Here is a 27,098-nt window from a genome sequence, read left to right as displayed (position 1 = left end):
GAGAGAGAGAGAGAGAGAGAGAGAGGGTATTGTATTACTGTTGCTACGGCACATTATTGTTATCACTGTTGCTACTGTACACTCGCCTCTCTCTCCCTCTCTCTCTCTCTCTCCCCCCTTATCACGTTTGTGAAGATTATCATGTCATATCATAGACTTTTCCTCTGTGCCTGTGTGTGTGCACACGCACGCACACAGGCACAGACACACACACACACACACACACACACACTCACACACACACACACACACACACACACACACACACACACTGGCCACAACTGTACATCTCTGTTAATTAGGGTGACAGTTCTGGTGCTGTATCCTGTCTGTCTGAAGGACACACAGCTGCTAACTGAGTTCTGACAGCACTTCCTGGCCACAGGTGTGCCTGTGTGTGTGTGGGTGTGTGTGTGTCTGTGTGTGTGTGCGCACGTGCACGTGTGTGTGTGTGTGTGCGCGTGCGGGTGCGTGTGTGTGTCTGTGCCTGTGTGCGAGTGGCATGCGTGTGTTTGTTTGTTTCCAATTATGTGTGTATCTGCGCAGGTCTCTCTGCCCGTATGTGTGGCTGGGTGATATGGACGAAATCAAATATCACAATATTTTATTTTGACCAAATACCTCAATATATTGCGACAACATTGTAGGGATGGATGACTACAGGTGCTTTCACAAAACATGGACACAATGAGAATTTTGATCAATAATCATCAGTAATGTGGATATAATGACTAAATGGTTAAAAGGCAAATAATAGAACAGCGACGTTCAGAAAATGACATCACTTTACTGTAATGCAGCCTTTAAAACCAGGAAAAGACAACATTTATGCAATATCACCATATTACCATATCCAACATCTAAGACTATATCTACAGTATTCTCATGTCACAATATGGATGTAATATAGCCCAGCCCTACTGTCTGTACAGTATGTGTGAGGATGTATGGATAATGTATAATGTACCTGTACTGTATACAGTACAGTAGGTGTGTGTTTATAGCTCTCTGCCTCCCAAGGTGTTGATGGCCTCACTAAGTGGCCTGACTGCAGTTTGTGTTCCTTCTGGCTGCACAGCCTAAAAGCAGGATCCCTCCTCATCAGCTGCTGAGCGTGAGCAGCAAAGTAGCGTCGTCGCTACGGAGGGTGGCCGTTACGCCACGCGGGTAATAGACATTTCAGCACTCGGCGTAAGTGGCTTTCAAGAGGTTCCTTATGCCTCTTCAAAAGCTGCTGATTCGCTATTCAGAGCTGCAAGGCTGCACTATGGGCAAGTAACGGTTTGAAAAGGTGAACTTTAATACCTAGAAATATTGTAGCATAGCCACGTTTTTTAAATGTTTTTTGTCCTTTTTGCCCCCCCTCTCTCTCTCTCTTGCTCTCTCTCTTTTTCTGCTCAAATATTGGCTTCCTGGCATCCCCGATCTTCTCTCCTTTGTGGACTTCATCTGTGTGGTGTCTCTTTCCCCACACGCCTCAGAGAGAAGACATCTGTGTGGTGTCTCTTTTCCCCACACGCCACAGAGAGAAGACATCTGTGTGGTGTCTCTTTCCCCACACGCCTCAGAGAGAAGACATCTGTGTGGTGTCTCTTTCCCCACACGCCTCAGAGAGAAGACATCTGTGTGGTGTCTCTTTCTCCACACGCCACAGAGAGAAGACATCTGTGTGGTGTCTCTTTCCCCACACGCCTCAGAGAGAAGACATCTGTGTGGTGTCTCTTTCCCCACACGCCACAGAGAGAAGACATCTGTGTGGTGTCTCTTTCCCCACACGCCTCAGAGAGAAGACATCTGTGTGGTGTCTCTTTCCCCACACGCCACAGAGAGAAGACATCTGTGTGGTGTCTCTTTCCCCACACGCCTCAGAGAGAAGACATCTGTGTGGTGTCTCTTTCCCCACACGCCACAGAGAGAAGACATCTGTGTGGTGTCTCTTTCCCCACACGCCACAGAGAGAAGACATCTGTGTGGTGTCTCTTTCCCCACACGCCTCAGAGAGAAGACATCTGTGTGGTGTCTCTTTCCCCACACGCCACAGAGAGAAGACATCTGTGTGGTGTCTCTTTCCCCACATGCCTCAGAGAGAAGACATCTGTGTGGTGTCTCTTTCCCCACACGCCTCAGAGATAAGACATCTGTGTGGTGTCTCTTTCCCCACACGCCTCGGAGAGAAGACATCTGTGTGGTGTCTCTTTCCCCACATGCCACAGAGAGAAGACATCTGTGTGGTGTCTCTTTCCCCACACGCCTCAGAGAGAAGACATCTGTGTGGTGTCTCTTTCCCCACACGCCACAGAGAGAAGACATCTGTGTGGTGTCTCTTTCCCCACACGCCACAGAGAGAAGACATCTGTGTGGTGTCTCTTTCCCCACACACCTCAGAGAGAAGACATCTGTGTGGTGTCTCTTTCCCCACACGCCACAGAGAGAAGACATCTGTGTGGTGTCTCTTTCCCCACACACCACAGAGAGAAGACAGGCTGAATAAACATGCGCTCAACTCAACTCTTTGCTCGTGCAGCTTCTCCACTTTAGCCACACGGGGAAGGGAGGGAATACTGTATGGCATGGCAGAGCCGATGCAGATGAAAGAGAAACCCTTCGGATGCTCTACAATGCTGATCTCAATGTCAGAAACACCCAGGGGTGGGTGGGCGATATGGTTGAAATCAATAGCATGATAATCATACGGATTTTTCCTCAATATCGATATCATTCCCAATATGGTTCATGTATATCATATTAGATAATCAGATTAATGTTCGTCTCATTGAACCAAAGGGTGATGTTTGGTGTGATGTCAAACAAAACTGAAAATTTTCAAATAATATTCCTACCAGACCACATTTTTTCAGTTTTGAAGTAAAATGTGCTTGTTTTTGGTTATTTAGACAGCAGAAATATATCCGGATACTAGAATATCTTTATCATCACAATATGATTCCACTGGAAGACGATAAACGATCATATTGAATTATTCAGTTTCACTGCACCGAGTTGGCTGCTCCTGGTCTGGCATCGTGCCATGCAACAGCGATTTCATACGTCGAAAAAAATGACTTATCCAATGAGCGCCGATTAGCCAATCAGCACCAATAGACAGCGCCATGGGCGGGACTAACACCTTTGTCAAGCTGTTGTCAAGTGCCAGGAAGAAGAAGGAGGAAATGAAGTGTAATTAGTTGACAACCCACTCTGATACCAGGCTAGAATTATTGCCCAGGCTTTCACACACACACACACACACACACACACACACACACAGAACTGGATTTTTTTCTGGTCTTGATCTTGTCTGGAAGACAACACACACACAGACACACACACACACACACACACACACACACACACACACACACACACAAACTTTAAAATGTCTTCTTCAAAGTTCTGTGCTGCTGTAGCCGCGACAACACTCCCCAACTCTGCCCTATCACCACGGCTACAGACCGAGATGTAACTTCCCAATACTTCCCCATGAAAGAGCGCGTTGCTTAGCAACCCACAGTCCGCAGTGGCAAGATGCAGGGGTGTTTCCTGGCTGATGAGAGAGAGTGTGTGTGTGTGTGTGTGTGTGTGTGTGTGTGTGTGTGTGCGTGTGTGCACGTGTGCACGTGTGCGTGTGCGCGTTACGAGCGCTCCACCCTCCTTGGCACATGCATTTCATATGTTAAACTCACTTCTAGAAAAGCACAAGGCAAAGCAGTTCACAAGCCCGCCCGCATCCACACAGCCGAAATGCTGCGGCGTGTCCACCAGGGGAAGTCAGAACCCTCGCACGTAGAAAGCGATCTCTTCATGACGCCCCTCCTCCGAGTCCGCATTGTGTCAGTGCAATAGTGGAGGAGTACTGTAAGGCATACATATTCATGAGCGGGCGGGGGCCGGGCGGGGGCCGGGAACAAAAGTTGCTCCCTATCCCACCAGCTTGTGAGTGTATCAATAATGGACGCCGGTAAAAGTTTAATGGCGTTGTGCTGTCGTCTATGTTCCCCCCGGCCCGTGCTGATCATTAGGTCAGCTATCTATCTCTCCACCGCCTCCACCCCCTAACACAAGTGATAGCACAGTCATTATAGTGAGAGAGAGAGAGAGAGAGAGAGAGAATGGCAGGGACACGCTTTGTGGACATTACAGCCTCAGCCTTTGTTCACACCAGGCGCTTAACATAAGCAGAGCTGAAGCTTGAGGCACGCTGAACCTGAGCTCACGCTTAACCGGTCACACCAGAAGCCCTCTCTTTTCCTCAGCGCCTCGCTCGGCGCTGCTGCACTGAATCCTGAACAATCGCTTGAGCGTACCTTGAGCGTACCTTGAGCGTACCTTGCGTGACACTGGTGTGAACAGCCTCGCCTGTTAACAAGGACGCCTAAATGAAACTTGTGGGTTCGGCGTAGGTTGAGCTTAGGCTGAGCGTTGCTTCGGCGTATGGTGTGAACCGGCCACTCATGCATGTGTCATTACAGCCTTATGCATGTGAATATTCAGTTTCATTTCTGCACATTCTCTCTCTCTCTCTCCGCCCTCCACTCACTTATCCCCGCGTGACGTGACGCACACTGGTACAGCCGCCATAGCAATATGCCACTATTTTCCTCAGCCGGCCTCCAAACTCCCCGGCTTCTGACTTAGACTGCTGAGTCAGTGGGGGGGGGGGGGGAAGGGGGGGTGCACACCTTGTCAGCAGACGGTCAGGGGGGGGGGGGGGTGCACACCTTGTCAGCAGATGGTCAGGGGGGGGGGGATGCACACCTTGTCAGCAGATGGTCGGGGGGGGGGATGCACACCTTGTCAGCAGATGGTCAGGGGGGGGGGATGCACACCTTGTCAGCAGATGGTCAGGGGGGGGGGTGCACACCTTGTCAGCAGATGGTCAGGGGGGGGTGATGCACACCTTGTCAGCAGACGGTCAGGGGGGGGGGGGGTGCACACCTTGTCAGCAGATGGTCAGGGGGGGGGGGGGGGGTGCACACCTTGTCAGCAGATGGTCAGGGGGGGGTGATGCACACCTTGTCAGCAGACGGTCAGGGGGGGTGCACACCTTGTCAGCAGATGGTCAGGGGGGGGGTGCACACCTTGTTAGCAGACGGTCGGGGGGGGGGGGGGTGCACACCTTATCAGCAGATGGTCAGGGGGGGGGGGTGCACACCTTGTTAGCAGACGGTCAGGGGGGGGGGGTGCACACCTTGTCAGCAGATGGTCAGGGGGGGGTGATGCACACCTTGTCAGCAGATGGTCAGGGGGGGGTGATGCACACCTTGTCAGCAGACGGTCAGTGGGGGGGGGTGCACACCTTGTCAGCAGATGGTCAGGGGGGGGTGATGCACACCTTGTCAGCAGACGGTCAGTGGGGGGGGGGTGCACACCTTGTCAGCAGACGGTCAGTGGGGGGGGGTGCACACCTTGTCAGCAGATGGTCAGGTGGGGGTGATGCACACCTTGTCAGCAGACGGTCAGGGGGGGGATGCACACCTTGTCAGCAGACGGTCAGGGGGGGGGATGCACACCTTGTCAGCAGACGGTCGGGGGGGGATGCACACACGCTGTTATACCGGCTGGATTTTCCGCGCTGCTGTCAACACGGTGGCCTGTCTCTGCACGTAGCCGAGGCTGCTCATTCAGGTGCTGCACTCATTTCACCTATAGGTCAGTGTTGCACTACGGGGGAGATGTTGTCAGAGGCTTAGCTCCCTCTCGCTAGCGGGTATTGACATTTGTATTGGAGTGAAAAATGCTGTTTTGGTCGCCCTTGCTTACTCCCTTCCTGGCTTTTGGAAGAGCGTCTTAGCAATTCTAGCGGAGATGCTGCACACCGAGCGACCGAGCGTGCTGCACACCGAGTGATGCTGCACACAGAGCGATGCTGCACACAGAGCGATGCTGCACACAGAGCGATGCTGCACACAGAGCGATGCTGCACACAGAGCGATGCTGCACACAGAGCGATGCTGCACACAGAGCGATGCTGCACACAGAGCGATGCTGCACACCGAGCGATGCTGCACACAGAGCGATGCTGCACACAGAGCGATGCTGCACACAGAGCGATGCTGCACACAGAGCGATGCTGCACACCGAGCGATGCTGCACACAGAGCGATGCTGCACACCGAGTGATGCTGCACACAGAGCGATGCTGCACACCGAGCGATGCTGCACACAGAGCGATGCTGCACACCGAGCGATGCTGCACACCGAGTGATGCTGCACACCGAGCGATGCTGCACACCGAGCGATGCTGCACACCGAGTGATGCTGCACACCGAGCGATGCTGCACACCGAGCGATGCTGCACACCGAGCGATGCTGCACACCGAGCGATGCTGCACACCGAGCGATGCTGCACACCGAGTGATGCTGCACACCGAGCGATGCTGCACACCGAGCGAGGCTGCACACAGAGTGATGCTGCACACCGAGCGAGGCTGCACACCGAGCGAGCTGCGAGGGCGACGGGGACAGTTCAGCCTTTATTTGTCGAGGCAAAGCCAGCTGGACGTCGTGCTGTTTCCCCAGAAGCTCTCTGCATCACACTGATGCAGTTACACACGTTCACAGCCGGGAGCACTGGATTGAATCAAGTCCCTCTAGGCGACCAGCGCGGCCCCATTAGATTGTCCACCAGGGGGAATCCGGGGACTTGGTCACTGTTGCACATGCTTGATAGCTTCTTGCAAGTGTTTCTGTTGCGCATTCTGACACAATGTGGTGTCTCTTTTTTTTTCCAATTTTGAATATCAGGTGTAAATGGGGTGTGAGGCTCAGCTTCTGTTGGCATTATAAACGGTGGAGTATACTGTATCATTAATTGCAGTAGTCTGGAACGAGAATGTCTGCAGTGCTGAACAATAGATAACAGATAACTTCATTGAAAGAGAAGTAAAGTGCACTGTAGAGTGGAGATAGAGTCAGTCGGATCAATGGGCAGTTTGACATCGACGTCTCCAGAACAGAGGAAGTGGGCCTGAGAACTTTGATCCTTCCTCCTGGTGAAGTGAGGGACTCGCAAATATCAATACATTTGTGACGTGCACTAGGTCTCATACGCCGTCACGCGCACACACACACACACGCACGCACACACACACACACACGCACACACACACACAAAGACAGTGATGGATCCCGCGTGACAAAGGGCTGAAACAGTCTGTCAATATTTCATCAACATCCTCCTTCTTCCTTCTTTCAGTTCTCTGTCTCTCTTTTATTCTGAGATGGTCGGCGGCCCTCCTCCAAAAAAGGGCTTTCAGTTCTGTCAGGCTCCTCCCAGAGGAAGAGCTTCTATCAGGCTCCTCCCAGAGGAAGAGCTTATGTCAGGCTCCTCCTCCCAGAGAAAGAGCTTCTGTCAGGCTCCTCCCAGAGAAAGAGCTTCTGTCAGGCTCCTCCCAGAGGAAGAGCTTCTGTCAGGCTCCTCCTCCCAGAGAAAGAGCTTCTGTCAGGCTCCTCCTCCCAGAGGAAGAGCTTCTGTCAGGCTCCTCCCAGAGGAAGAGCTTCTGTCAGGCTTCTCCTCCCAGAGAAAGAGCTTCTGTCAGGCTCCTCCTCCCAGAGAAAGAGCTTCTGTCAGGCTCCTCCCAGAGAAAGAGCTTCTGTCAGGCTCCTCCCAGAGAAAGAGCTTCTGTCAGGCTCCTCCTCCCAGAGAAAGAGCTTCTGTCAGGCTCCTCCCAGAGAAAGAGCTTCTGTCAGGCTCCTCCCAGAGAAAGAGCTTCTGTCAGGCTCCTCCCAGAGAAAGAGCTTCTGTCAGGCTCCTCCTCCCAGAGAAAGAGCTTCTGTCAGGCTCCTCCCAGAGAAAGAGCTTCTGTCAGGCTCGTCCCAGAGAAAGAGCTTCTGTCAGGCTCCTCCCAGAGGAAGAGCTTCTGTCAGGCTCCTCCTCCCAGAGAAAGAGCTTCTGTCAGGCTCCTCCTCCTAGAGAAAGAGCTTCTGTCAGGCTCCTCCTCCCAGAGAAAGAGCTTCTGTCAGGCTCCTCCTCCTAGAGGAAGAGCTTCTGTCAGGCTCCTCCCAGAGAAAGAGCTTCTATCAGGCTCCTCCCAGAGAAAGAGCTTCTGTCAGGCTCCTCCCAGAGAAAGAGCTTCTGTCAGGCTCCTCCCAGAGGAAGAGCTTCTGTCAGGCTCGTCCCAGAGAAAGAGCTTCTGTCAGGCTCCTCCCAGAGGAAGAGCTTCTGTCAGGCTCCTCCTCCCAGAGGAAGAGCTTCTGTCAGGATCCTCCCCCCAAAGAAAGAGCTTCTGTCAGGCTCCTCCTAGAGAAAGAGCTTCTATCAGGCTCCTCCCAGAGGAAGAGCTTCTGTCAGGCTCCTCCCAGAGGAAGAGCTTCTGTCAGGCTCCTCCCAGAGGAAGAGCTTGGAGAGCGATGGCAGAGAAAGAGGCTTTGAGATGTTTGGAGAGAGAGAGATGGGAGGAAGGTTGATGTACTGTAGCAGCAGCTGTCTCAGACTTCAGACACACACCTCACTTTTCACCTCTCGAGGCCTGCTGTGTTTTCCTGGGAGCGCACTTTGTGGAGTTTGGCCACAGAAGAAGAAGAAGGAGAAGGAAGACAATCAAGGCATCGCACACGCAAATCAAAGCCAAAAAGGCTTTTATCGTTTTCATCTTTCTTTCGTTTTCCATTCCATTTTGTTTTGCATTATTGGCGGGACTAGGTACATCGGACATCGAAGAGGAATCTGATAAGTTCAAGTTATGGGGGGGGGGGTGGGGAGGGGCTGTTGTAAAAAGGATCAAGAAGATACATCAGGATTCAAAACTAATGTGGTTCAAAGAAAATGTAAACAAAGATTTCTCCCCTGCCCAAAACCATTTCCTACTTCCTGTTTACCTCACCTACTGTAACACACCTGCCTGAACATACTGTATCCCCTCCCCTCCCCATGCAATTCTCAGGACTAAAGCAAGGTGGCGTACTAAAGGATAGATATACGTCATGTAACATTATGTAAACAATCTGAACTAGTAACACATCTCAATATTATAATAAATAATAAATACAGGCAGAATGGTTCCAACAGGCAGGTGGTCGCGGTGAGGCAGAAGGCTTTGTGAAGTAGTGAGGTGAGAGGGGAGAGGACGCCGGGGAGAGAGCGATCACGGTGTCGCCATCTCTCTCCACTCGGCCATTTTAGAATCCCCTCCCTCCCAAGTTTCTGTCCTCGCACACAACGGTGACCAAAGTTAGCGTTACTGTTACTCGTACAGTGTTACCAGCGTCCCTCTCTCAAACTAACTATCCATCTCTCTCTCCCTTCTGCGTCCACCCTCTCCATCTCCACGAGGGTTTGCCAAACGCGCCAAGTCAGGAACCCCACGTTTCTCTCTTCTTCTGATTCAGCCTGCTTCTTCCCTGTGTTCTATTCGGGGGGAAGTCTCGGTGGCAGGTTTTTAATGAGGGGACCCCGACACGTTGCGGCGTCGTGACTGAATATCACCCCGTCTCACTTCCTGGTTCATTTCAGCTACGTCCGTCCCGAGCGGAGACGCTCCAGGTGAACTTGGGGGCACAGTAGGTGAACTTGGAGGCACAGTAGGTGAACTTGGGGGCACAGTAGGTTTCAATCAAGCAAGGGGGCGCCTGCATGTGCTCATCCTCCGCACGAACCCTCGTCGCTTTGATCTGACTTCCTGTCATGAGTAGAATGGGCAGATGTGACGCCAGAATTTCACCAGGTTGCATCAAACAGAGAGAGGCTCAGTGACATATGATGTATAAACATGAAGCTGTATTCACCTTCAGTATGATGTATATACATGAAGCTGTATTCACCTTCAGTATGATGTATATACATGAAGCTGTATTCACCTTCAGTATTAGATATGATGTATATACATGAAGCTGTATTCACCTTCAGTATGATATATACATGAAGCTGTATTCACCTTCAGTATGATGTATATACATGAAGCTGTATTCACCTTCAGTATGATATATACATGAAGCTGTATTCACCTTCAGTATGATGTATATACATGAAGCTGTATTCACCTTCAGTATGATATATACATGAAGCTGTATTCACCTTCAGTATGATGTATATACATGAAGCTGTATTCACCTTCAGTATGATGTATATACATGAAGCTGTATTCACCTTCAGTATTAGATATGATGTATATACATGAAGCTGTATTCACCTTCAGTATGATGTATATACATGAAGCTGTATTCACCTTCAGTATGATGTATATACATGAAGCTGTATTCACCTTCAGTATGATGTATATACATGAAGCTGTATTCACCTTCAGTATTAGATATGATGTATATACATGAAGCTGTATTCACCTTCAGTATGATATATACATGAAGCTGTATTCACCTTCAGTATGATGTATATACATGAAGCTGTATTCACCTTCAGTATGATATATACATGAAGCTGTATTCACCTTCAGTATGATGTATATACATGAAGCTGTATTCACCTTCAGTATGATATATACATGAAGCTGTATTCACCTTCAGTATGATGTATATACATGAAGCTGTATTCACCTTCAGTATGATATATACATGAAGCTGTATTCACCTTCAGTATGATGTATATACATGAAGCTGTATTCACCTTCAGTATGATGTATATACATGAAGCTGTATTCACCTTCAGTATTAGGTTTCCACTGACAGAGGCTTCTGGAAGGCTGATGTGGACGTGGAAGCTCATATTGTTAGCCTGCTAAACCATCCTGATCATGTGACCTCACATTCTGTTCCATTCGATTTCAGTGGGCGGGAGTACTTGCTTTGACAAACAACTCCTTCGGCCAATCAGCATCACCAAATCCAATCCAAATCCACTCGGACGAATGGCGAAAATGCGTTTTCCGTTGAGAAACTCTGCTGGTGCATACTCTTGTTCTTGTTGAATAGTTGTTATTGAGTCTATTTCTGCATCGTGCACTTATGGCTGTGTTTACTCTACTAACTTTAACGTTACAGCTCGTTACAGCCGGCCGCCATACTGGTTTGCCAAACCCTGATTGGTCGGTTACGTTGTTAACTATACGAGGCAGATCCCTGATTGGTCCGTGCGCTTTGTAATTTCTGGAAATGGCTGGGGGCGGGCTGGAGTCCAGACGGATCCACAGAACGAACCAGCAAGTTCACGTGATCAGGATGGTTTACTAGTCTATTTTGTCTTTCAATATTCAAAATCTTTACATTTGACCATATTTCATATCCATATATTCCCAAAAAGCTTCCCCTCTTAATTGTATTCTTCCGCACGACGGAAAAGCCTCTCAAACAGCATTCAGGACACTAAAACTCGGGATAAAATGGATGATAGCAGTAAAACATTTGTGCTTACTTGTGTCCGATCAAAATACTGCTTTAGAATCCAGTCAGGTTAAGGACGGCCCATAGACAACAACGTGTAGCATAGCATTGACGAACTCCGGAGTGAATACAGGTATGTAATCAAAACAAGCTACTGTACGTCACAGGCACCACATCAGAGGCCGTCTGGTGAGTATGCTGTTTTTTAATGAAAGGCCGGTGCTGTCTGGCCCAATATAACAGCAAACCAATATGTATCAGGCTCAGCTCGGTGTCAGGCCATGCAGCGCACCTCTCAGCTCGGTGTCAGGCCATGCAGCGCACCTCTCAGCTCGGTGTCAGGCCATGCAGCGCGCCTCTCAGCTCGGTGTCAGGCCATGCAGCGCACCTCTCAGCTCGGTGTCAGGCCATGCAGCGCGCCTCTCAGCTCGGTGTCAGGCCATGCAGCGCACCTCTCAGCTCGGTGTCAGGCCATGCAGCGCGCCTCTCAGCTCGGTGTCAGGCCATGCAGCGCACCTCTCAGCTCGGTGTCAGGCCATGCAGCGCGCCTCTCAGCTCGGTGTCAGGCCATGCAGCGCACCTCTCAGCTCGGTGTCAGGCCATGCAGCGCGCCTCTCAGCTCGGTGTCAGGCCATGCAGCGCACCCCTCAGCTCGGTGTCAGGCCATGCAGCGCACCTCTCAGCTCGGTGTCAGGCCATGCAGCGCACCTCTCAGCTCGGTGTCAGGCCATGTACTGTAGCGCACCTCTCAGCTCGGTGTCAGGCCATGCACCGCACCTCTCTGCCAGATATAGATTGAGAGAAATAGCCAGGCTGTGTGGTCTCTCAGCAGAGAGAGAGAGAGAGAGAGGCAGAGCTGAGCTGGATACAGAAGCACGTCCGTGCGCGAGTTATAGTAAACACAATGAATAATATCTATTCAGAGAGGCTGGTGCCTATCGACCGCGCTCGCCGACTGTGCGCACCTCATCTCTTCCTCCTAGTGAGGATTCGTCTCCCCGCTCTCGTGAAAGAAATAAGACACGGAGTCAACTGGACGTGACGAAAGGGCTCGGAAACTTTTCTCCAGCTGAACGCACCCAACTTTTGCTCTTTGGAATCTGCCCCCCCTCATCTCTCTCTCTCTCTCTTTCTCTTGTTCTCTCCCTCTCTCTTGTTCTCTGTCTCTCTTGTTCTCTCTCTCTCTCTCTCTCTCTCTCATTCTCTGTGTCTCAAGTACAGACAGTCCCGCTGTCCTGGTGTCTGGCGTGGGGTCATTAGCGAGCTGAATGGGAGTGAATCAGCAGAGTGATGGAGAGAGGCGGGAGAGGAGAAGAGAAGAGAAGAGAGAAGAGCAGAGGACAGGAGAGGAGGGGAGAGGAGAGCAGAGGAGAAGAGAGGAGAGGAGGGGAGGGGAGGGGAGGGGAGAGGAGGGGAGAGGAGAGGAGGGGAGATGAGAGGAGAGGAGAGGATAGGAGGGGAGAGGAGAGGAGAGGAGAGGAGAGGAGGGGAGAGGAGAGGAGGGGAGAGGAGAGGAGAGGAGAGGAGGGGAGAGGAGAGCAGAGGAGAGGAGAGGAGAGGAGAGGAGAGGATAGGAAGGGAGAGGAGAGCAGAGGAGAGGAGGGGAGAGGAGGGGAGAGGAGAGGAGGGGAGAGGAGAGGAGAGCAGAGGAGAGGAGAGGAGGGGAGAGGAGGGGAGAGCAGAGGAGAGGAGGGGAGAGGAGAGGAGAGGATAGGAGGGGAGAGGAGAGGAGAGCAGAGGAGAGGAGAGGAGAGCAGAGGAGAGGAGGGGAGAGGAGAGGAGAAGAGGGGAGAGGAGAGCAGAGGAGAGGAGGGGAGAGGAGAGGAGGGGAGAGGAGAGGAGAGGAGAGGAGGGGAGACGGCATCCGGCTTGCATCTCCTTTTGCCTTCATTAGGCAACAAGAGTGCCTCTTAAAGGGTGTGTGTGTGTGTGTGTGTGTGTGTGTGTGTGTGTGTGTGTGTGTGTGTGTGTGTGTGTGTGTGTGTGTGTGTGTGTGTGTGTGTGTGCCCACGGGTCCTTGGAATCCCTGGGGAAAAAAATCAAGGCCTCGAAAGTTTTTGAAAATAGACATGGAGCATTGAAAGTGCTTGAATTTATATATTTTGTGCAAGAATAAAAGTTGAAGTTCTGTTGATATATATATATTTTGACTTAAGGTGTGACACAGCACAGTTGAGAAGTATCCACACATTCAAGCCTCTCTGTCTTTTTCATTGTTGTGTGTGAGCTTCTGTAAAGCCTGCTAGTTCTCATGATGAAGAATCTCATTGTTGTCACCAGGGAGATGGATGATATAATTGGCAACCGCAGTCATATTGGCATCAGCCGATGTTAGTCATTTTTTAATATTTCAGGATGGGTCCATTGAGCAAAATAACAGCATGTTAATATCGGTTATCGGTATCTGCCAAAATGTTCATATGGAGAGGAAACAATGCAGTAAATCTATGTTTTATGGGCTTTACAAAATGTTTTGGAAATAAAGAGAGACATTACTTTTTCAAATCCAGTGTTAATATTTGTTTTTCACTATGTAGAAGATTGGATTATCATAGAAACTTGTTTTTACACCGATCATATCGACATCAGTAAATATCGGTTATCGGCCATAACAGCAGTGTTATGTAATATCGGTTAGCGGTATCAGCCAAAATGTTTCCTATTGGTGCGTCCCTAGTTACAGTGTCTCAGATTATGTCTCAGATTATGCCATGTTGGGTCCTTGAATGTGAGGGAATTGGGCCCGGAGAGTCCTTGAATTTGTTGTTTAACAAGGTGTGGGGACCCTGTGTGTGTGTGTGTGTGTGTGTGTGTGTGTGTGTGTGTGTGTGTGTGTGTGTGTGTGTGTGTGTGTGTGTGTGTGTGTGTGTGTGTGTGTGTGTGTGTGTGTGTGTGTGTGTGTGTGTGTGTGTGTGTGTGTGTGTGTGTGCGCCTGTGTATGTGCTGACATCAGAAGGTGTGTGTGCCTGTGTATGTGCTGACATCAGAAGGTGTGTGTGCGCCTGTGTATGTGCTGACATCAGAAGGTGTGTGTGTGTGCCTGTGTATGTGCTGACATCAGAAGGTGTGTGTGTGCCTGTGTATGTGTATGTGCTGACATCAGAAGGTGTGTGTGTGCCTGTGTATGTGCTGACATCAGAAGGTGTGTGTGTGCCTGTGTATGTGCTGACATCAGAAGGTGTGTGTGTGCCTGTGTATGTGTATGTGCTGACATCAGAAGGTGTGTGTGTGCCTGTGTATGTGCTGACATCAGAAGGTGTGTGTGTGCCTGTGTATGTGCTGACATCAGAAGGTGTGTGTGTGCCTGTGTATGTGCTGACATCAGAAGGTGTGTGTGCGCCTGTGTATGTGCTGACATCAGAAGGTGTGTGTGTGTGTGTGCCTGTGTATGTGCTGACATCAGAAGGTGTGTGTGTGCCTGTGTATGTGCTGACATCAGAAGGTGTGTGTGTGTGTGCGCCTGTGTATGTGCTGACATCAGAAGGTGTGTGTGCACCTGTGTATGTGCTGACATCAGAAGGTGTGTGTGTGCCTGTGTATGTGCTGACATCAGAAGGTGTGTGTGTGTGCCTGTGTACCAAAAAAAAATAAAAAATTGCAGGCCAGGCCACCGGGCATTTGCCTGACGTGCCCGATTATGCAGTCCGCGCCTGCATCAGAAGGTGTGTGTGCGCCTGTGTACGCGTTTCACACTGACGGCAAAACACTGCAAACACTTTTATTTATTTTTGTATTAAAGCCCACCAGCTGGAGAGATGCAGGCTGAGGGAAGGAAAGGGAGAGTTATTGATTAAATTAGTTGGATAATTAATATTTCATGCTTTGCCTCGTCTCGGCCCCTCTCCTATCCGTTCTCAATGAGCGATTTGTTTCATTGAATAAATTCTGTTGTAAGACCATAAACAATCAGTCGTCAAGGCCCGGACAGCAGCAATAAAGCCTGTCTGCTTTTTACACGTGGACCCAAGGGCGGCGGAGCGGCTGCCAAGTTCAGCGCACTTTACTCATCCGCCTTTAAAATGACACTTCCTCACTATAGCCATTTATATATGAGAGACACAATGTGATTTTCTATTCATCACATTGGTCTCAATGTTACATTTCATGACAATTCCATGACATCCCATAACTAAGTCGGAGCGCATCCATGACCTAAGAATTAGATTTCTTCCTATATTCCTTCCTATATATACCATATATCGGTATATACAGTATGTATGTATGTATGTATGTACTAGTGCTTGGGTGAGTGTCCATAAAGGCACAATTGGTCATGTCTGTGTCCTGGTCGCTGCACTAGTGCCTCCTCTGGTCAGTCGGGGACCTTTTGGGGGGAGGGGAATTTTGGGGGGGGGGGGGGGGGTAGCGATAGCATGGGGTAGGCGGGGGACCAGAATAAAAAAAACTTATTCATGTATTGTTGCATTTGCAACAGACAGATGCATTTGTAAAATGATGTGATTTCCCTGACTTCCCTAGAGAATATCAAATTCCCTGACCTTCCATATAGTGGAGCGGCTAAGTGCTATAATCTTTCAATTTGTGATACAAGCGTGAAAATTGGCATGAGCAGTCTCCATGGGTCACTTGACAAGAAAATTGCCCGAGCCAATTGAAATTTCAAGATGGCTGGCATTTTTCAAGATGGCCGACACCTTATTGGAGCAGTTAAGTGATATAATGGTTTATTTGGTGATACAAGCATGAAAATTGGCATGAGCAGTCTCTGTGGGTCACTTGACAAGAAGCCACCCACAGCCACTTGAAATTTCAAGATGGCGGCTATTTTTCAAGAGGGCCACCACCTTAGTGGAGCAGTTAGGCCTAAGTAATCATTTAGTTGATACAAGCATGAAAATTGCCATGAGCCATCTCAAAGGGTCAATTTACAAGAAACCGCCCACAGCCACTTGAAATTTCAAGATGGCGGCCATTTTTCAAGATTGCCACCATCTAAATGGAGCAGTTAAGCAATATGATTGTTTAGTTAGTGACACAAGCATGCAAATTGGTATGAGCAGTCTCTAAGGGTTGCTTGACAAGAAAACACTCTCAGCCACTTGAAATTTCAATTTTCAAGATGGCCACCCCCTGGATCCTCAAAAGATCAATTATCTCATAGAAATGTATTGGGATTTTTTCAAGGACGATTTGGTGTAATTTTATTTTATATGATTTAGATTATGCTAAATACAATTTTTAACGCATCAAAATACAGTTGTGTTGATCATAGTCTAGATAGATAGATAGATTAGACAAGAGTGAATATCTGCACTACCAGGGCACACTGGTGATATATCACTGCTGTTAAATTCAGAATGGGGTTCAATGTCAGCTAATTGAAAGTTAGTATCCCAAATGCTGTCTAATTTACCCCAAAACAGTTAGATAGCCGCACCTGAATTGACAGGTTGTGCCAGCGCGGGAGAGCCGAGCCAAGGTTACTGGGGTTTTAGTTAACCGGATGGTGTACAGATCGCACGGGATATAAATGACATTGGATGAACGATCAGACTAACTGTAGGGCTAAGGCATGAACTTAGTTGTATCCCATACATCAAAGTGCTTAAAGGTGGTAAAAGGATACACCCTCGGCCTCTATGCAATTGCTGCAGACATGGCAGAAGCCATCATATCAGTTGAGAAAACCAACTGGGACAGATGTTTCATTTGTCAGCAGGAAACCAAGGAAAAGCTCATTCAGCCCAGTTTCGTCAATATAGAGCATGATCAAACTGGTTATGGTACCATTGCAAGAAATGTTCCATTATTTCACAAGATCAATGCTCTGGCTATCTTAGTCCTATCCGATTAGATGAAGGTGATGGTATAGAAAGTACATTGACAAGAAACAGAGCAAAATATCATTTAAGCTGTAAACTTATGTTCAACAACACAAAGCTCGAAAGGGCCCAAAAGAGAGCATCTTCTACTGCTGCTGAAGACACCGACGATACCAAAGATATCAATGTCAAGAGGCGAAGAAGACCCCAGCCCTCGAAAGCTTTGTGCTTTATCTGTGAAGATGAGAGTGCAATGTCCCCCTTAAGAGAAGCAATGACAATGCAACTTAATGAAAGGGTTAATGAATGTGCCAGGAATCTAAGTGACATGAAGCTCCTTGCAAAGCTTATTGCTGGTGATGTTGTTGCACAGGAATTTAAATACCATCCTGCCTGTCTCGTTGGACTGTACAACAGACCATCTCAATGCCCTCAAGCATGAGCAGAGCCTTAAAAGCTCAGCTAGCCATAACTGGCATCCCTCTATTTTTTCAGAACTTGTCATCTACATCACGGACATGAAGGCCACAAGTGACGGCACAAATCCAGTTATATATTTTTGTTCCCCCACCCCTTAGTATTTATTTGACAAATTTAATGGCTGTTAGTTAAAAAAAAACAAAAACCCAACAACAACAACAACAACAACAAAAACAACAATAACAAAAAAAAAACTCCCTTGTGACTGTTACCTTGTCGTGGTAAGGGAGCTTGTGTACCTCAGTGAACCCTGAGAGCTATGCCAGTGGGAGACAACTCCTGACAGGTTTTACCAAACTGGACAGGTCGTGGGTGAGGAGTCAGACAAAACACAGTCAAACAACCTCTCTTGACAGAGCCTTTTGAGGAACCCAATACATTTCTATGAGAAAATGTATCATTTAAAGATCCACATGGCGGGTGGTAGCATCCCGGAAAATGGCCTCTATCTTGAAATTTCAAATGTCTGGGAGAATTTTCTTGTGAAGTGACCCTTTGAGATGGCTCATGGCAATTTTCATGTTTGTATCACTAACTAAATGATTACTTAGGCCTAACTGCTCCATTAACACGTTCACTGCCAAGGACATGTTAACACGTTTTCAGAATCCAGCTGTTGACTGCCAACGACGTGTTAACACGTTTTCAGAATCGTTTTTTTTTTTTTGACGGTGGGACGTTGATCTAACCCTTTTACGTCTCCTACACCAGAATTGGAGGTATTGAATGTGTATAATCTATTTTACCGACCCACTGAGTGTCGACATGTCTCTCCACAGTAGAAAGAGGCGACCCAAAACTGGAGGGAAAAGCGCGAGGAAGCCGTTCTCATACTGTAAAATTGATGGCGAAAACGCCTTCACTTTCGCGCTGATGCACAGCGGTGGCAACGGTGGGGGGTTCCAAGAATAGATTGGATGCACACTTTGAAACACGCAGCATAAATATGACCAGAATCGCATCAAAGCTCTCAACCAAAACTCCACGAAACGAGCGAGTCCACCCAGACTTCCTCAAACAGCGGCACCGCGCAAACAGGCAGCAGCCAGGCAGCAGCAACTTCGTTGTGACACGCCCGCTGGAGAGCCAGGGAGGCAGGAGGAGAACACACACGGAGGGAGGAGTTGGAAGCAGAGGGGGGTTTCCTGCTGTTATGGAGGAAATTACTGTTCAAAACTATTGTTTAGATGTCTGACTCTTACTGATGCCAAAAATGAATGGTTAAAGTGACTGTTCTATCGAATTTCACAAAAAGCCGTTTATCTCTGAAAAAAAATTCTGACGCTGAAACCATGCTGTATTCAACTGCTAATGCTTACATAACTACTAACTCTACAAACTAACTCTTTTAGACAGAGAAAGCACACATTCTATTAGTTCTTTTGAGATATTGTGTGTTCACAAAATCTTAGCAGAAAAGAATCCTCGGGTCTTGAAAGATGAGCCAGAATCCTCAAAAAAACCCTCTGGCAGAAGCTAACTACAGTAAAAAAAAAACGTCTGGCAGTGAATGTGTTAAGGTGGCAGCCATCTTGGAAAATGGCTGTCATCTTGAAATTTCAAGTGGTTGTGGGTGGCTTCTTGTCAAGTGACCCACAGAGACTGCTCATGCCAATTTTCATGCTTCTACCACCAAATAAACCATTATATCACTTAACACATTCACTGCCAGCCGTTTTTCAATACTGTAGTTAGCTTCTGCCAGAGGGTTTTTTTGAGGATTCTGGCTCATTTTACAAGAGCCGAGGATTCTTTTCTGCTTGGACTTTGTGAACACAAAGTTCACAAAAGTACTAATAGAATGTGTGCTTTCTCTGTCTAAAAGAGTTAGTTTGTAGAGTTAGTAGTTATGTAGATATTAGCCGTTGAGTACAGCATGGTTTCAGAGATTTTCAGAGAGTTTTGAGATAAATGGATTTTTAGAACCACCTCACGTGCCTGTGATTATGGGTGCCCTTGGGCAAGTCTGTATACTGTATTGTGTGTGTGTGTGTGTGTGTGTGTGTGTGTGTGTGTGTGTGTGTGTGTGTGTGTGTGTCTCCAAACTCCTCCCTCCGTAGGTCTGGTGGCTTTGCAGTGTTTTGTCACAGGCGAGTTTCTGTTGCCTCACAGATCCCAAAAAAAGAGAGGGGAATCGCAGGAGCGGGGAAGAGGAGAGGAGAGGCGAGGGGGGGGTGTTAGACACGGGAGAGAAATTCCTTCGCGATCCCCTTCTTCCAATCTTGAGGCGTACGGGTCCTGCTGCTGCTGCTGCTGCTCGTCTGTGCTGCTGCTGCTGGCGGCGCGGCCGCTCTCGGGCGAGTCTGGATTACTGTAAAACGGGCTCGTTCATTTCTTGGGGTGTCGGTTGAGAGCTTTGATGAAGCTTTTGCGATTCTGGTCTTATTTATGCTCAAAGGTACTCGAGTGTGTGTGTGTGTGTGCGCGCGCGCGCGCGCGCGTGTGTGTGTGTGTGTGTGTGTGTGTGTGTGTGTGTGTGTGTGTGTGTGTGTGTGAAATCGAAAGCGTTTTCGCCAAGCCATTTCCTTGAGAATGGCTTCCTCCCGCGGCTGTTTTTTCTTTGCTTTCTCTCTGTCTGGAGGGCACTGTTGCCACTTAGTTGGTCGGTAAAATAGATTATACACATTCAATACCTCCAATATTGGTATAGGAGACATAAAAGGCTTTGATCGATGTCCCACCGTCAAAAAAAAAAAAAAAAAAATTAAGCCGAGATATCTCGTCATTGGCAGTTAACCGTTGGATTCTGTAAGCCGAGATATCTCGTCAATGGCAGTGAACGTGTTAACTGCTCCACTAAGGTGTTGGCCATCTTGAAAAATGCCCGCCATCTTGAAATTTCAATTGGCTTGGGCAATTTTCTTGTCAAGTGACCCATGGAGACTGCTCATGCCAATTTTCATGCTTCTGCCACCAAATAAACCATTATATCACTTAACTGCTCCACTAAGGTGTTGGCCATCTTGAAAAATGCCCGCCATCTTGAAATTTCAATTGGCTCGGGCAATTTTCTTGTCAAGTGACCCATGGAGACTGCTCATGCCAATGTTCACGCTTGTATCGTCAACTGAAAGATTCTGATGAAAATAAGCACTTAGCCGCTCCACTAATACCTGGAATGCACCATGATATACCAGAGATTCCATGACTGCACTGCACGGGCAATGCCACCACTGTCTCTGCTTTGTCTGTCTCTCTAAAATCTCTTGTCTGTTGGCTTGTTACTCCATTGTTAGGCCATTAGTTATTTAACCAAGCAGGTAATCAGCCAGGTCAGTCAGCCACTCAGTCAGCCAGTCCATCTTCCAATTTGTCCAGCAATTGTCCCCATAATGCGTCTGTCTATTGGTAATTAGTGAAGGCGGGCTCACCAGGCCAGATGCCAGCCTTGCTAATCGACACAGTGCAGACAGACACCATTGATCACTATCGGTGCTTCAGTGAAACACTGTCATAGCAGCAGACAGACATTTTTGATGGATACTTCAGGATTTTCTTTGACAGTTCACAGTGATGAGGTTGGATGTCATCAGTCCCTTACTCTTACTTACTCTACGATTGCTCTTTTCTTATGCTTCTCCTAAATGCACCATTTCTGTTTTGCTCCTGTCATGAGAAAATACAGACAGTAGTGGATTTGATAGGGGAAGCTTTTGAATGCGTTTTCAGCACAAACTTCACACTTTGCATAAGCTACATCCTGAAGTGACAAACTGTCCAATCTGGACCTTGCTGGATGCAGCTTGCCTGGGTCCAGACCTTCGACTCCGCCCACTCCACTGACCTTCGACTCCGCCCACTCCACTGACCTTCGACTCCGCCCACTCCACTGAGTTGAGAGTTGGCTGCTTCTGGTCTGCCATTCCTGACATGCAACAGCCATTTCTCAGTTGAAAGAAACAACTAGTCCAACGAGCGCGATTAGCCAATCAGCGTCAATAAACAGCGCAACGGGCCGGACTAACGCTTTGTCAAGTGTGTCGGACCTACTGTGCAAGTAATAACAACAATGGCGATTGAGATAGACGGTGCTATCGAGGCTGTTTTAAATCAAGTAAAAGCACCAATTGGCTACTTTGAAATTCGAACAACATTCTGCTTGGAAGGTATTGATCCAAAGAGATTTTCTTTTTTTGTAATCTCTCCTCTGGATTAATGTTATATTCAGGCAGATATGTTGCCCTCTAGTGGTTGCTTAGGGGGAAATGGAAATTGGTTAGAGTGGAGGAAATGTCAGACTCGAAGATGGAAATGGAGTGTAATGACTTGACAATTCAGTCTGATATCAGGCTAGGATGCTGCTAGCGGCTAGCAGCTAGCCTGACACTGCCAGACGGGGCCAGTATTGTTTTCACAATACCGCCCCCGTCTGGCAGAGTCAGGTTAGCAGCATCCAGGCCACTGGTGATTTCAGAAGTGTTCACTGTTGTGTGCACATGCAGTCATTTCAGCATTCAGTGCTAAAGCTGTACCCGACAACAGGTCCGTTACATGTGCTGGACTGCTGTCACCTGCAATGACAAACAAGAGTGAATGCAGAATCAGTGAGAACGAATTTGAAAGTTTTGGGGGGAAAAAGTTAATTTATTATCTTTCAAATATGCGCGATCCACTCTATGAACGTGTTTTTTCATAGTCACTTTGACTTAAGTTAAAGAATAAAATAGTAATAATAAAATATCGATTCGTTTTTCTATGACTCGTCTCGTTTATACAGTTTTTTTATGTATTCCTTAATTAAAAATGTTACATTTAATTAAAAATGTTCTGATTCACAATAACAACTATGAAATGTGAAACGTGAACTGCATCACCTTATTCACTTTTATTTTCAGAACAACATTCATTTATATTCTCAGTCTCATATACTGTAACTTACATCAAGTTAACTTACTTTGCTGTAGCCTATGCTTTGCATTCACTCCATAAAGATTCACCTCAGCCTAAAACGCTGAATCAAGTCTATAGACTTGAGTTTGGCTGTGTTTACATTCCACTGTATCTCTTAATAATAATAATAATGATTGGATTTATATAGCGCTTTTCTAGACACCCAAAGCGCTTCACAGGAATCATTATTCATTCACACCATTCGTACCAGTGGTGGTAAGCTACGGGTGATGTAGCCACAGCTGCCCTGGGGAAGACTGATGGAAGCGTGGCAGCCATTTCGCGCCTACGGCCCCTCCGACCACCACCAACATTCATAGACATTCATACCCATTCATACGAGGCAATGAGGGTTAAGTGTCTTGCCCAAGGACACAACGACAACAGCTGGGAGGGAGCGGGATTCGAACCGCCAACCCTTGAGTCATTGGCCGACCTGCTCTACCTCCCGAGCTAATGCCGTCTCTTCTATGGCTTCTAGAGAATAGTTCATGTTCCCAAATATTGACTGGGATGCCACTGGCGGTAGGGATAACAGCATGTGGAGTTTCACATTGTTTGCTATTCCGCTCTGAAGCTGCGGGGGGCGCTGGCTGCTTTCCTCAGCATAAAGCCCTGGGTTTTGGTGGTGTTGTTCAGCCGTGGGCAGACGCTGCTTGTGGCGGCCGCGCTGACCCAGCTGCATTATGGGTCATTGCGATGAATGAGCGAGCGGTGGCTAATGCAATGAAAGACGGACAGGTCGTTTGTCCTCACAGGTGCACACACACACCTTCTGATGTCAGCACACACACACACACACACACACACACACACACACACACACACACAGATGAAAAACACTGTCTCCCTTTTAACACACTTCTCTCACACACACGCTTGGATGTAGAGGTCTTCACGGGTCCAAAATGATGGACCCGGACCCTATTGGACCCGTCTATTATTAGAAAGCCGAGACCCGGACCCGTACAGACCGTGGAAATGTCGGACCCGGAGTCACTTCTTTTGAATGGACCCGAGACCCGGCCAGATCTGGCTCGGGGGTTCGGGGGTTCGGGCATACCCGAAGACCTCTACTTGGATGACAAGCAGTCTAGTCCTTTTAACATTGGTAATCAGGCTGGACTCAGGATGCAATAGCACTCTCTATACTCTATGCTGAACTCTATCACAAGCGTTCAAGGAACCGTCGGAATCCTTGAAAGTGTGTGAATTTGAGAGATATTTGCTTTCCTACTCAACTTTAGTAAATAGGTTTAACACAGCACAGTTGAGACGTGTTGACACAAGTGGTGAGCTTCTGTAAGGCTTCTGTAAGGCCTACTACAGTAGTTCTGTTAACAGAAACTAACACTGATCCAACTGCATCTCAAACTGTGCTGTGTTGGGCCCTTGACTTTGAGGGAATTGGGCTAAAAGACCTTGAACTTGGGGCGGCTGTAGCTCAGGAGTTAGAGCGGGTCGTCCACTAATCGCTTTGGATAAAAGAGGTCGGTGGTTCGATTCCCGCCTCCTCCAGTCTGCATGTCGAAGTGTCCTTGGGCAAGATACTGAACCCCAAATTGCTCCCGTTGGTGTGCCAGCACCCTGCGTGGTAGCCTGCCGCCATCGGTGTATGCATGGGTGAATGTACCTACTGATTGTTAAGCGCTTTGGATAAAAGCGCTATATAAATGCAGGCCATTTACCATTTAACTTGATTTTAACAAAGTGTGGGGCACCTGGATAAGTGTCACTCTGTGTCTGTGTGTGTGTGCAGTGTTTTCCCTATAAAAAATGTCAGGCCTGGAGGGATTTAGAAACGTACCCCGACCGCAACGGTGGGGGCCATCGCTGGCGACGCTAAACTTTTAGCTAACCTGTTCGCATCTGTGTTAGCAATGGCATCCCAAGTATTATCATACTATTATGGGATAGTATTGTAATACTATGCCATAAAGGTTTATTGAAATTTTGGGGAGAGCAGGAAAAAATAAATAAAAAAAATAACAATAATAATAATTAAAACTATTTTTTCTGGCCTGGCGGGCCCGGCAGGCCTGTAGGATGGTAGGGGAAACACTGGTGTGTGCCTGCCTGCCTGCGTGCGTGCGTGCGCATGCGTGTGCGTGTGTGTGTTGAAGCAGCCTAATCTGTGCTCATAGATAAACTGTTTATAGTCTCTGCATTGATTGGTGTCACACAGCTCAGCTGGCTAAACGCCACGTTCGTTCCGAGACGCTGCGGTCAATAAGACGCATCACGCCGTGCATCACGATGTCGCCGCCTCCGCTAACTCACCGGGCCAGACCACCCCCCCCCCCCTCCTCTCAGTCAGTCTGCTCCCCCCCCCTCCTCTCAGTCAGTCTGCTCCCCCCCTCCTCTCAGTCAGTCTGCTCCCCCCCTTCTCTCAGTCAGTCTGCTCCCCCCCTCCTCTCAGTCAGTCTGCCCCCCCCTCCTCTCAGTCAGTCTGCTCCCCCCCCCTCCTCTCAGTCAGTCTGCTCCCCCCCTTCTCTCAGTCAGTCTGCTCCCCCCCCTCCTCTCAGTCAGTCTGCTCCCCCCCCCTCCTCTCAGTCAGTCTGCTCCCCCCCTCATCTCAGTCAGTCTGCTCCCCCCCTCCTCTCAGTCAGTCTGCTCCCCCCCCTCCTCTCAGTCAGTCTGCTCCCCCCCTTCTCTCAGTCAGTCTGCTCCCCCCCTTCTCTCAGTCAGTCTGCTCCCCCCCCTCCTCTCAGTCAGTCTGCCCCCCCCCTCCTCTCAGTCAGTCTGCTCCCCCCCCTCCTCTCAGTCAGTCTGCTCCCCCCTTCTCTCAGTCAGTCTGCTCCCCCCCCTCCTCTCAGTCAGTCTGCCCCCCCCCCTCCTCTCAGTCAGTCTGCCCCCCCCTCCTCTCAGTCAGTCTGCCCCCCCCCCCTTCTCTCAGTCAGTCTGCTCCCCCCCTCCTCTCAGTCAGTCTGCTCCCCCCCTTCTCTCAGTCAGTCTGCTCCCCCCCCTCCTCTCAGTCAGTCTGCTCCCCCCCCCTCCTCTCAGTCAGTCTGCACCCCCCCCTCCTCTCAGTCAGTCTGCTCCCCCCCTTCTCTCAGTCAGTCTGCCCCCCCCCTCCTCTCAGTCAGTCTGCTCTGATCGTCTTTACGCCTCGTACACACTCCTTAAAGTCGCCCTATAAAGCGCCCTCGCCAACGGGTTGAACATCTTCCAACAAACAAATCTTCGGTTAATAGGCTAAATTGGGGATAATGGCTGCCGCTCAGAACAGTCACAGGTGGGCTTCCTCTCTACTCAGAACAGTCACAGGTGGGCTTCCCCTCCGCTCAGAACAGTCACAGGTGGGCTTCCCCTCTACTCAGAACAGTCACAGGTGGGCTTCCTCTCTACTCAGAACAGTCACAGGTGGGCTTCCCCTCTACTCAGAACAGTCACAGGTGGGCTTCCCCTCTACTCAGAACAGTCACAGGTGGGCTTCCCCTCTACTCAGAACAGTCACAGGTGGGCTTCCCCTCTACTCAGAACAGTCACAGGTGGGCTTCCCCTCTACTCAGAACAGTCACAGGTGGGCTTCCCCTCTGCTCAGAACAGTCACAGGTGGGCTTCCTCTCTGCTCAGAACAGTCACAGGTGGGCTTCCCCTCTACTCAGAACAGTCACAGGTGGGCTTCCCCTCCGCTCAGAACAGTCACAGGTGGCCTTCCCCTCTACTCAGAACAGTCACAGGTGGCCTTCCCCTCTACTCAGAACAGTCACAGGTGGGCTTGCCCTCTGCTCAGAACAGTCACAGGTGGGCTTCCCCTCTACTCAGAACAGTCACAGGTGGGCTTCCCCTCCGCTCAGAACAGTCACAGGTGGCCTTCCCCTCTACTCAGAACAGTCACAGGTGGGCTTCCCCTCTACTCAGAACAGTCACAGGTGGGCTTCCTCTCTACTCAGAACAGTCACAGGTGGGCTTCCCCTCCACTCAGAACAGTCACAGGTGGGCTTCCCCTCTACTCAGAACAGTCACAGGTGGGCTTCCCCTCCACTCAGAACAGTCACAGGTGGGCTTCCCCTCTACTCAGAACAGTCACAGGTGGGCTTCCCCTCTACTCAGAACAGTCACAGGTGGGCTTCCCCTCTGCTCAGAACAGTCACAGGTGGGCTTCCCCTAAAGGCATTCTCTTGATGGGCAATTTGGATGGGAGGAGATAATGCATCAGTTTGTCATAGAGGAGCTTAGCAATGTGAAAGGGATCATGTCGCTGTTGCGCATATTGTGTGCAACGTAGCTCCTCCCTCTCCCCTCCATCTCCATCCAACCTTCACGCCTCTTTTCCATACATTAGCGTCTGGTTGATCGTTGGTGTCCTGTCTCTTTGCTGCTTGTTCTCTACCTGAGTGTGTCACATATGTTCCTTAACTGTTGTCCCTCACGTGGTTCGAGCGAGCGTCCATGCTGGTGATCCTGCTGAACTGCGTGACCCTGGGCATGTTCCACCCCTGTGAGGACATCCTGTGCGACTCCGAGAGGTGCAAGATCCTGCAGGTAAGAGAGCCTCTTTTTGGATTTCCACGCAGCCAATGTTGACCAATGTGTTTGTGGATGTGATCTTCTTTTCACCAGGGAAATCAGTTGAGAACAAAGGGGGCGGGGGTTGGGGTATGTATTTTAAAGAAATGAGAGAAACCACAGAGATGTACCTACTGTTATGTATCATTACTTACAGCAAAGG

General features: G+C 49.0%; 1 protein-coding gene across 1 annotated transcript in view; it reads left to right on the top strand.

The window, feature by feature from the left end:
• Positions 1 to 27,098, top strand: part of cacna1g (calcium channel, voltage-dependent, T type, alpha 1G subunit) — a gene marked incomplete at both ends in the record, with an annotated part of 368,718 nt that overhangs the window by 58,964 nt on the left and 282,656 nt on the right. Inside the window, 1 exon segment of the mRNA XM_083635743.1 lies at positions 26,800 to 26,911. Within this exon segment, the coding sequence (XP_083491869.1) occupies positions 26,800 to 26,911 (112 nt within the window).

The sequence above is a fragment of the Poromitra crassiceps genome, assembly GCF_964638095.1.
Source record: "Poromitra crassiceps genome assembly, chromosome: 4".
NCBI classification, from domain to species: Eukaryota; Metazoa; Chordata; class Actinopteri; order Beryciformes; family Melamphaidae; genus Poromitra; species Poromitra crassiceps.
The sequence above is the reverse complement of the archived record's forward strand: the minus strand, read 5'-3'. Positions and strand labels throughout refer to the sequence as shown.